Source organism: Athene cunicularia (genome assembly GCF_003259725.1).
Source record: "Athene cunicularia isolate RWA chromosome 6 unlocalized genomic scaffold, athCun1 chr6_part1, whole genome shotgun sequence".
Lineage (NCBI taxonomy): Eukaryota > Metazoa > Chordata > Aves > Strigiformes > Strigidae > Athene > Athene cunicularia.
This window is the reverse complement of record NW_020799105.1, coordinates 25,736,855-25,748,440: the sequence shown is the minus strand read 5'-3', so window position 1 is coordinate 25,748,440 and position 11,586 is coordinate 25,736,855. Positions and strand designations below refer to the sequence as shown.

Here is an 11,586-nt window from a genome sequence, read left to right as displayed (position 1 = left end):
GGAGAGGAGAGGAGAGGAGAGCTGGAGCATGGCTGGCTGTACAGTATTTTTTTGTTTCCATGTAAAGGGTAGGGAAAGTGTTTTGACTGTGATGTGGAGTGCTGGGTCCAGCTCTGGGCCACCAACAGCAGAAGGACACGGACCTGCTCCAGCGGGGCCAGAGGAGGCCACGGAGATGCTGGGGGGGCTGGAGAACCCCTGTGAGGACAGGCTGAGAGAGTTGGGGGGTTCAGCTGGAGGAGAGAAGGCTGCGGGGAGACCTTAGAGCGGCCCCCCAGGGCTGGAAGGGGCTTGTGAGAAAGGTGGGGACAGACAATAGGGCCTGTGGCCATAGGACGAGGGGTGACGGGTTTAACCTGGCAGAGGGCAGATTTAGGTCAGGTCTAGGGCAGAAATTCTCCCCTGTGAGGGGGTGAGGCCCCGGCACAGGCTGCCCAGAGAAGCTGTGGCTGCCCCCTCCCTGGCAGGGTTCGAGGCCGGGTTGGACGGGGCTTTGGGCACCCTGGGCTGGTGGAAGGTGGCCCTGCCCGGGGCAGGGGGTGGCACTGGGTGGGCTGTAAGCTCCCTCCCAACCCAAACCAGTCTGGGATTCTGTGATCTGCAAGCCTCTGAGGGAGCTTGCCCCTGTGCTGCAGTGGGTCTGACCCCAGGCGGGGGCTGTGCTGCCGGGGGTGCCCGCGCACGGCCCGAGGAGCAGAACGATCTGTATTGAACCTCTGTGCCTTGCCCTGCTTCCTTACCAACATTTACCGGGGGGTTATTAACAGCTGGAAGATGCTACTGTGTTTAAGTAAGGAACAATGAAGGGTAAAAGAGCAACTGCATTAATATAATGAACTATCTGTTAATTTTGATTTATTACCTTCCTAATAGCTTCACTGGTAGAAGAAAGGCAAGCAATAACAGTGTCACCTACTTCATTTGTTCCATTTTTTCCATCTCCTCGTACACCCAGCCTATGCAATTGCATACATTACAACATATTTAGATTTCCTGGGTTTTTCATAGCACTTCTTTCATGGCCATTTTTCGATGTTTTCTTTTTCCAGTGCTGTTTCCGCCCTTTCCATCATTCCATACTAAATACCGGTTGTAATTTGGTTACTTCAGCTCTCATAAAATCTAGACTTGCACCTGTGCATCCTCATGGCTGACGAGAAGGCAGCTGTGGTAGTAACCACAGTAATCATATTTAATGTATGTAATTTGTGGTGAAAAGGATGGTGAATATGGAAAGCGAATGGCATTTTGAGGAGCAGCTCCTTTCATTCCACAGCTTAGCGGACCACACTTTTCAGAGCGTGAAACCAGTGGGGCCAGGTTTTTGGTATTAAAAATGTGATTAAAGCACTTGGCAGAATTTTGTGACATAGTAAACTCCTTTTCAAGACGCCCAAACCGCTGATGCTGAGTGCCCTGCTGCGTGTTTAGCTGCCAAATGCTGTTAGAGGAAGGTTGTCAACAGTTCCAAATGCATTAAAGCTTTTGGGTGTATGTGTTCGGAGGCTCGTGTGTAAGCTCGGGGTTTTTGACAACTGATTTGAAAGGTTTTCAGGCTTTTTTTGGGGTAACCTACAGAATATTGACGTTTAGCGTTATAGACATTTTCAGGAATTCCAGCAAGTTGGGAAAGATGCAAGATCCAAACTAAATAACTGCAGTCAGTTCTACAGATGCACAGAAATAATGCTCGAGGCATGAAATTGCGAGAAAGACGCTGAAGTCATAAAATTTTGATTTATGTTGCACTCGATGTTTGAATGAAGATGTTATCTGTGCAAATGACACTTTTTTTTCCAGATACCTATTTTGTGAGGACACGCGGGCAGTGCTGCATGAGGCAGGCTGAGCTGCGTACGGGTCAGCCGGTGCCGAGGGCAGATAAGAACTGCAGTTCTGAGACTGACAGCCCTTTGATCAGGCGTAAACACCATAAAGGCTTTGTTAATAAATACTGTATCTTGTTTCCCTTTTTTGGAAAGATATTTGAACAGTTTGTCAAGACCAGGATCAGAGAAGAGTACAAAGAGAAGAAAAATAAATTGTTGTTAGCCAAAGAAGAATTTAAAAAGCTCCTTGAAGAATCCAAGTTATCGCCAAGGTATGGCATCGCCTTATGAAGATTTGTTGAGATAAGCTTTCTCATTTAGCCTGTGCTTATCAGCCCCAGAGTGCCGTGACACTGAGCGTACTCTTCACAGCAGGCGGGTACATCCCTTCTTACAACACTCTGTTGACATTTCTTCCCTAATATTTTACAATTTTCTGTTGCATTACTGCAAAAGGGAGCATTCCATCTCTCTCTCCGTTCCTTTTTTTTTTTTTTTTCCTCTCAGAATGTGTAATATTTAGCGTAACGCATTTATCTGCCTATGTATGCTGTCATTAGAGAACACACACACACACACACGTATATTAGTTATATAAAATCAATACCTGAACGTTAAATCTCATTGATATTAGGCACACAGGTGTAACTAGCGAAAAACTGTATTTGGCTTTGTTTTTTGATGGAAGGGAAATATAATTTAGCAAATTGAGTATTAATGCCATATCACTAAATTAAAATAAAGCGTGCGATGCAATAATTATTTTTCTACATTGCTTTTTAAGCAGTGGATCCAAAACTGCCATGGTGAACGCAGAGCTTAGGATAGAGCTTTCGCTTTTGTAAATTATATTAAAATTAAGGTTTATATATTATAAATCTGATTAAACTGTTGGAACTAAGAAATTATAGTTTTCTCTACTAAAATATGCGGGTAATTATACGGCACTACCTGCCTAGACACGTAGATACAAACAACACATCAGGCTCTCCAGGAGTAATAATTATCACAAGCTTTTTACAACAAAACTGAGGATATTCCGGGCTAACGCAGGAGCTAAGTGCTGGTTCCAGCAACGATGTTTTCAGCCTGCAAGGGCAACATCGTGCTGGCCTAAGGGACAGAGAACATCTCACCTGTTGATGTGTTTGCTGAGCTGGCTGTGAGCCCGCAGCATCATCTACCTGCATCTCTGGCGTGATTTTGATACGCAGTGAGATAAATAAATCAAAAATATTCCCAGTAAAAAGAGAACAGACCTTTCCCCAAGTGACTGTTACAAATGTACATATTATTTAGAGCCCTAATTCAGCCAGCCATAAGGATTGCAAGATCCAAGTGGCAGAGCACGGTAAGGGCACGGATCTGGGGTTGGGATGGGGGGTGCGAGGGCGGAAACCCGAGGGCCCGGGGCATCCCCGCTGTGCCCCCCGGGGTTGACAGGGCTGATCGGCTCCTCTTGTAAATCCAGGCAGGATCAGGCCGGGTAGCTCGGGGCTCCACGCCGGGGTGGGGCTGTGCTGCCTGCCCGTGGTCTCGGGGCCGTGGCTCTGCCCTTCCCAGCGTCATCGCTTCCCTCCTCCCCGTCATTAACCACAGTCTTCCATCATTTCTCGTGGTGCTGTGAACGCAACCGAGAAGAAAGTTAAGCTAGAAAACACTGCTGGAAGAATGTACACCTTGGAAATAGAAAAAGTCCAGGAGTTTAAATAAAAAAACCCTTGCTGCTTGGTAAATCATGGTGCCAGTTCTTCCTGGCGCCGCCGTGCTGCTCTCAGACCCGGCCCATGGGCTTGTACTGGGATTGGCAACAGCGTCCAGGCAGGAAAACCAGGGAATGTTTCTGGTCCCAGGTACCGTGCGTACACGGGGAACTGGCGAGGAAATCCTCAGGCAAAGCTGCCCTTGGGTTTCAGTTGCACAGTGCCCCTCACTCAACGTTACAATTAATTTTTTGCTGTATTTAGAAACTCGGGTGATGTTTCGTAAGGTGCCGTGCGCTGCTGTCAGTCAAAATGTGTTTGTTTTGTTTGGCACAGGTGAGTTTGCTCTAATTATTGAGATACTGGCCATAAGGACCAGCAGGCATAGATTAAAGCCGCAGTAACCTGTGCTGTAGCAAATCCTGTGTTGATGATGAAAAACCGTCCTGCCTGCTATCGCCCAGAATTTTCTAAACCCAAAAGATGGAAGTAAACCAGTGCAGGCTGCTCCATGAGTCCAAAGCTCAGGCAGCGGTGGCGTGGTCTCGCCTCCCTTGTCCTGGGTTTACCGTCACGTTCCCATCAAACCTTCCCCAGAACACCCCTTGGTTTTGGTGCCCGTATGAAAAGTTAAGTGAGATCTGGATCAAAGAGTCTGAGAGTAGGCTGACAAAGGCACAGCTTTAAAATGTCTTTTTTTTTTTTTTTTTTTTTTTTTTTTTTTTTTTTTTTTTTTTTTTTTTTTTCTTCTGTAGAACAACTTTTAAAGAATTCGCAGAGAAATATGGAAGAGATCAGCGGTTTCGGCTTGTGCAGAAGAAGAAGGACCAAGAGCATTTTTTCAATCAGTTCATACTTATTCTTAAAAAGAGGGACAAAGAAAACAGGATAAGGCTACGGAAAATGAGATAAAACCTCCTGAAACTGGCAATAAATACACAAGTCCATGCTGTGACTGCAGTAAGAAATTCAAATGAAGGCTAAAGCGTTCGGGGTTAAACAGCTTGACGAGGAAGCGGATATCCCGGAGAAAAACTTTCTCTAAGCGGAGTTTATTGAACATGTATTGAATTTGTGAAGGTTGTTCTGCAGGAATCTGAAGGATATTTTGTTCTCAAAGAATTAATGTTTCATATTGAAGCTCTCTTTTGTACAACATCCAGAGTTTGATGCATTTCTAATTGCCATGATATGTCAATCCCTTAATTGTTTTAATTATGCAAATTACTTGTAATATACACAAATTATGAATCCAATGCAGATTTGTAATTAAGCAGAAGCAGATGCCATCCATAACAATCTCAAGATATTTTCATCATTTAGGGGAATTATCTAATGCAATCTTCGGCAACTTTATGCATTAACATAAAGTGTTTAGAGGCGCGGTGGCGTGCAGGAATTCATCACCCGGTGTTCATACGTCTCTGTCCAGTTCTCTGAGTAGTAGTAACAAGGTATTAATTGTTAATCTTAGTGAAGAGTGTGAAAATCTTGGCATATGTTCCATAGGAAAACTCATCTTTAAGTTTCAGAAATCACTTCCTAATGACCGTGAACGGTGCTTTCAGCCCCCCAGGCGACAGCAGCACTTCTCCGTCAGCTCTGAAAAGAAGTTATTTTGTAAAACCATCCCAGTATGATTTGGATTACGTTACTGTATGTGAAAAGTCTGCATGAGATTTTTCTCATCATATTTGTATAAATAAATATTTAACTTTTTTAATAAATATTTTAAGCCAATTTTCGGGGGTGGGGTGGGGTGCGGTTGTTAAGTTTCTAAACTTTCTGAAATATTGGGTGAAGTAATGCAGGTCTCATGGTTTTTACATGAGAGATGGAAAACCAGAGAGAGTTCCCACCGCTCAGGATTTGTGTGCAAATTGCACTAACACCAGGCGGAGTATCAATATCTGAGCATACCGAGGGCAAAATAGTCTCCGGCTGCGCAGGTGGGATATCAGAGTAAACCAGTACAGCTCCACTGAACATCAGTATACTCCTCCCCTTAAGCTGGAGGAATGACGCACTCTCCTCTCTGATCATCATAATTGCCTCAGCCGACCAAATTTTTGAGTTATTACTCATCAGATTTATAGATTTCTATCTGCGAGGAGTGATGTTGATATTTTCTCCAACCCATGGTAATTTTTTCTTTAGATGTGTGCTGGATGTTTTTTATAATCAAGGAAATAAAGGGTATTTTCTAAACGCGTTGGAAAAATGAACTCAATTCAAAGAAGAGTACTCAGCGTAAAATGTGTTTTAGAAAGTGTGTAGAGTTTCAAACTTCTACACCAAAAAAAAAAAAAAAAAAAAAAAAAAAAAAAGTAATTTATTTCTGTGAGAGCAAGACCCGACGCAAAGTTGCGGTTGGTGGGAGCGAGGAAACGCGTTGCTGAGTCAGCGTTACCAGGTTAAACAGACGCTGCCAGTTTCTCTCACCTCTGCAAGGGAGGGATGTGCTTCAGGACCGAGCGAGCTGCAGGGCGAGCTGGGACGTGCAATTGGATTTTACAGGGCTGGCAAGACTTGGTGTAGCTGCTCACTTACACCTTGATTTCACAATTATTTTTACGTCACTGGAAGAGGCTGGTTTGTTCCCAGCCCTCTGGGAGTCGGGAGTCCTGCAGGAATTATGCAGAGACAAATGCTGTTCGCTTGTAGCTGTGGTAGGACTAGGCAGCGGTGACCCAGAAAAAAGGTGTAGGACTTCCAGTAGACCTGAAGACAGACTTCACAGGGGTTTTCATAAGGCTTTGCAAATTTTCCTTTTTTTTTTTTTAAAAAAAAAAAAAGATGCAGAAAACCAACGAGATCTGGCTTTTATGACTGAAAGCTTTTCCATGTCACTGGCTGGTACCCCTTTTGGTGTTGTCTGGTTTAAATGATTGTGCCTATCTAGACCCTACGCTGCCATCCCCTATTTCAAATATGAATAAAATGGGGTATTACCATGTTGGGGATTCTTCTTGATTTTAGCATTTCCTGACAGTGTCAGAAATCTGCATCGTGACGCGAGTGTGATAGTGAATGGATAACGTGTTTGGTTTTCTTGTGAAATTCCGTGACACACAAGTGGTGGTGGTGATCTGTACCTGTTAGAAAGCCTCCAAGTTCGTCTGTGTTTTCTTATATTTAAAATGAAGGAATATTAAAATAAACGCGACTAGCCCCGTGGCGCAACAGAAGGAAGTTGTGTCTATTACAGCACCTTTTAGCACAAAACACTGATAATTACCAAGGTAAAATACCTTCAGAGAAGTGCTTCGAGTTTGTGGAAGTGTGTGATCTACTCCCAAAATAATATTTTTATGACTTGTTCATTTCACAACACCCTTAACAAATCCTAATCTCACTTCAGGTGCCTCAAATTAAAACATTCTCCTCTCGTGTTATTAATAGGCAAGAAAAAATGACTTTATCAAAATACACACGTTAGCATTGCGAATATAAATGAATTAACATTCACGTCTAACATGGCAGAGAAAAACCTCTCACAAGTTTTTAGTACAGTCTGATACAAATAGAGGTGCTTCTTGCTCTACCAAGTTATCCTTTGGATTGGTATAATATATATATATATATATATATATAAAATAGCTGTTAATATTCTTATTCTAATTGTTATTGTTTATAATCATACTACTTTAATAAAGTATAACTACCCTCAGGAAGGCCTTGAAGGTTGCAAGTGCCTTTGACAGGTCCTAGCGCTCGGCTCCGGGTCTGTCAGTTTGTCCTGCAGATGATGGGGTGAGGCCGTTGCTGTCGAGGTTCGAGGCGAAGCTGCTCTGGGCTCCAGGCACTGGAAGATGAGACTGTTCCTGCTGCCGAATCCAGCAGCTCTTAGAGGAAAAGGAGGCCTGGTGCTTGGTCCGGTTGTGCTTCCCGGGGAGCAGCTGGGTGGTGGGACCGGGGAGGCGCAGGAGGACTCTGCGCCCTGTCGCCCTGTCCCTGGGGGTAACTGCGGGGCAGAGCTGGAAATCCCACACGATCCCGGCCACAAAATCCGTGACCGTCTCACCTGAACGGCATAGGGCGGCTGTAGGAAACGACAGCTCTGTCCGTGCCGGGGAGCTCACCTCGGGGGTGATTCACCACCCCCAGCACCGCTGCCCGCGCGCCGGGGGGAGCTCTGGCGCAGCTCACAGAGCGCACACAGCTCCGAGCTCCTTCGGGGCACTCGGAGAAGCATTGGGCTCCGTTAGGTGGCCAGAGCTGGTTGTTTTTCTCAGGAAATACCATTTTTTCCAGAATTAGTTATTTTGTTTCTGCAATATATCCGAACTGTCATGCGCTGGGATGGCCCCTTGAAGCGCCTTGCGCGCGGACAGACAAACCGACCTGCCTACCCTTGCGTCGCCGGCCAGACCTCGTCGGGAATGGCTCTGAGTGGAGCTTTCTGATGTGGAGGCAGCTGGACCAGGGGAGCGCAGCCTTGGTGCTAGAGGAGACAAGGAGGTGCTAATGTAAGACGGAAAAAAAGAACCCTAAAAGCCTCAGGCTTTGGCCAGCAGAGTTCGGTCTAGAAGAGCTCATTCTTCACGATCACGCGAGGAGGGGGTAAGCTAAACCTGAACAACCCCACAAGAACAAATCAGAATAAACTAATTTTCATGAATTAGGAGGTAATTTACAGGATTTTCTTTTTTGCCTTCTAAAATAAGGGTGCTCTTCCTTTTATCTGGGTAACCAAGAGGAAAATCTCATTATGGAGTAACTGTTGGATTTTCATTCTAGAATTGTTTCAAGAGTGTTGCACTCTGGGTGGATTGTGACTGGATTGTTCAAATTATTTCGTTACAAATTATTTAATCATCAGGAATCCCGTGTTTCCTGATACCTGTCACATTAAAACAAGTGCAATCCATCTTTTAAATCTGGGTTTACCAGGATCACCTGGCATGGGTGGATTGACAAGGGGGATTCGTTTATCCCAGGTGTAGGGTTTCCTCCCATCTTCCTCTAACCCAACGCTGCTTTTGTAACCCTGACCTGTTTACAACAGCCTGATCACCTCCGAGACCCTCCACCAAGGGATCTCCAACTCACACGTGGGGAATTTTTGACCCCCAACAGCGAGAAACACTCAGCCAGCCTTTCACAACTACACACATCTGTTAAACTGGAGGTAAGTACCGAGCCTGAGCCTATGAAGGCTTAAACTTCCCTGCAGCCATTTCTCAGCTTGTGGGCTCAGGTGAGTCTGCCCTGCCCTGCCCTGGTCACAGCTGGGCATCACCTGGGCCAGGGCTGGGCGAGAGGAGAGGGCTTGGGGCGGGGGTGCTGGCCCCATTTCTCCTGAGTCTGAGTTGAGCACTGATGGTCTGGCTGTTGAAAATAGAAAAAAAGTCAAATTTTACTAGATCCTTGAAGAAAAAAAGGTATGTGTGAGGGATGTTTTCCTTTTCTGTTGTTGGTAAAGTTAGAAAAAAATTCTGGAAAGACCCTAAGTGGTCCTAAAGGAGCCAATAAAGCTGCATAACAGCCTTGAATCTGCTATTTCTACAGGGGGGGAAAAAGTAGAAAAATAAACAGACTCTTCAACAAGATTTTTAATTAGTCTTTCTTTGTTGCAAGAGGAGGAAAGCCTTTGCTGTGTTTTAAAGTGCCAAGAAAATGAAATGCAATTAGCAGCAGAGTCCAGGCCTGCCGTAGCAGCAAGGGACAGAACTAAACATGAGTTTGGGGATGCGGGCAGCCAGGATGAGCTCATGCACCTTCAGAAAGAAGCTGCTCGTCTTGGTGAAACTTTCAGCATTTTGGATTTCTGGGGATCGGAAAAACTCTTTATCAAAATGAAAAGATTTTGATCCTGTAGCATTTGTTCAACGCCGCTGTGTTTCAGTAAACCAGGGTCTGCTTTGCTGAGAGAGTCATGGAAATTAAACTTGGAATACTGGCGGGGGGGAAACACCACCCCCCTGTTCCTCTGAGCCCTTCCCTGTGCCCAGCAGCTTGCTGTGTGTAATCCTTCCTGACAAGCACTTGGCTGCTTTGGTTCTCTTAACCTGCAGAAAGAGATTTCAGAGGTCCCCAGGCAATTCATTCCCTGGTCTAACTACTCTTAGCAGGAAAGGTTTTCCTCTTCCAGCGTGAACTTCTCTTCCTGCAATTTAAGCCCTTTATGGCTTGACCCCCATGGACAGCGCTGTATATACTTTTTATTTTTCCTGGAAAATCTATATTAGAAACAGTTGGCTCTGTTTGAGCAATACCCAGTCTCGGGATGGGACAAGAGCCCGGGTTAGCTCATGCCTCGAGGCTGCTCTCGCCCCTGCCCGGCCGCGTGTGCTGGGCACAGGGTTCTGCCCCTCTGCTCACACGCCGTGTTTATCCGGGTGCGGGTTTCCTGGCTTCTCCGTGGAGCCTCCAGTAAGTTCATCATATCTGTGATGGACTTGGTGTTCTTTTGCTCCAGTAAGTACCTTGGGGGTTTTAGGATGTCTCTGTCTCAATTTTCAAGTTAGAAAAAAAAAAAAAAAAAAACAAAACCAACAAAACCCAAACACATTACAAAGCGTATAATGGTTTTCAGTTCAATGAACAGTGTAGAGAGAATGGCCCTGAAACCTCAAAAAAATACCCAGAACAGGACATTTATATGTTGGTTGGGTCATTGGGAAACCACTTGAGGAAGAAGAATGAATTTGAGCTGACTACAGGGTATGTATCCGCACGCAGCTCTGGTTTTTACCCTCCCCTGTGGGGGGGAAAAAAAAAAAAAAAGCTAAAAATTAAGGAAGTTGCAATTTGAAACTAAGTTGAGGTGAAATGGACTGCCAAAGGCTTGAGCTTGTTGCGTGTTAGCTTCACATGATGATAAAATACTAATAATCACTTAGCTTGAGTAATGTTGTTTCAAGAGTAATTTTGTTTTGTTTACATCCTTAGCAGAATTATATTTGTCTAGAAAGTGAGATAAATGAGATAAAAGGTGATAACCTCAGGGCTTTTTCTCTTTTGGAAAAGTGAAAATTATGGTACTTGGTGAATACATTCTGAGCAATATGGGCAATGTGGAAGTGTACAAAAGGCTGCTGGCAGGTTTTTGTGGGTTTTGACTTGAGGTTTTGCTCTGATTTTTGGCCTCCTGACAAGGCTACAGATTTGGGGGTAGACGTTTAGTGGTTCAGCAACAGTTAAACTCATTTTGTTTCCCTTTCCTAAGTAGTTTGTGGTTTGTGGATTTTTTTTTTTTTTTTTTTTTAAACTTAGTTCTTCCTATTTTGATTTCTTCACTTGGGTTTACTTTGGTAAATATTACTTTCATCCTGTTCCTCTGGGAACACGTTTTTATATTGCTGTGATCATTGTTGGGAGAGCTAATCTCTAGCATAAATGAAGAGAAGTCAAAGAAATGAAAACAAATGATGGCAACGTTCCCAAGAGACTACGAATTTACTTTTCTAGATTCACAGCAAGATGCTTTGGGTTTGCTTCTGTGAGCAATTTAACTTGATTTATCCTTCCAACCGTCAATGAAATATCTATATATTGTATTTCTTCAGCAGTGGCTGTGACATCCAGAATTGTTGCCTCTCCACATGCTTTTCATAATGAATACACTTCTGGCAAGTTTGCTTGTGTCGGGGCTGTTCTGTAGCCAGACAGTTTTTCATGGTTTTCTTCCTTTTACTTGTCTGGAGGTTGTTATATTTAATAACGTCATCACACTGGGAAGGAAATCAGGGCAGCACCTAGAAATGTCTAAAAACTGCTTTGTCTCAGAAAGGGGACCCGGTTCTGCCCCTTTCTGCAGGGAGAGATCTGAAGCTGATTCAGAGTATTTTGGAGAGTTTGTGAAGAGTTGCCTTGAGATAGTAAACTAGATACTTGGCCTACCCCTGACTAATGCTTTACAGTTTGTCAAAATTACCATAAACTGGGCGCTTGCTTTTTTTTTTTTTTTTTTTTTTTTTTTTTTTTTTTTCTTCAGCATCCTATACTGGGCAGCGGAGGGAGATATTAGTGCAAAACCCTGCAGATACCTGTCTGTGGTTTTGGTGTGTGTTAACCTGTTTTCTGAAGATACAAGGTGAAGTATGTATTGA

At 44.3% G+C, this 11,586-nt stretch overlaps 1 protein-coding gene across 1 annotated transcript in view; it reads left to right on the top strand.

The window, feature by feature from the left end:
• TCERG1L (transcription elongation regulator 1 like) overlaps positions 1–5,256 on the top strand; it is a gene marked incomplete at its 5' end in the record, with an annotated part of 91,039 nt that extends 85,783 nt beyond the window's left edge. Inside the window, 2 exons of the mRNA XM_026851568.1 lie at positions 1,983–2,101; positions 4,288–5,256. Of these exons, the coding sequence (XP_026707369.1) occupies positions 1,983–2,101; positions 4,288–4,444 (276 nt within the window). The remainder of the gene's footprint in view (positions 1–1,982; positions 2,102–4,287) is intronic.
• Positions 5,257–11,586: the final 6,330 nt, after the last annotated feature.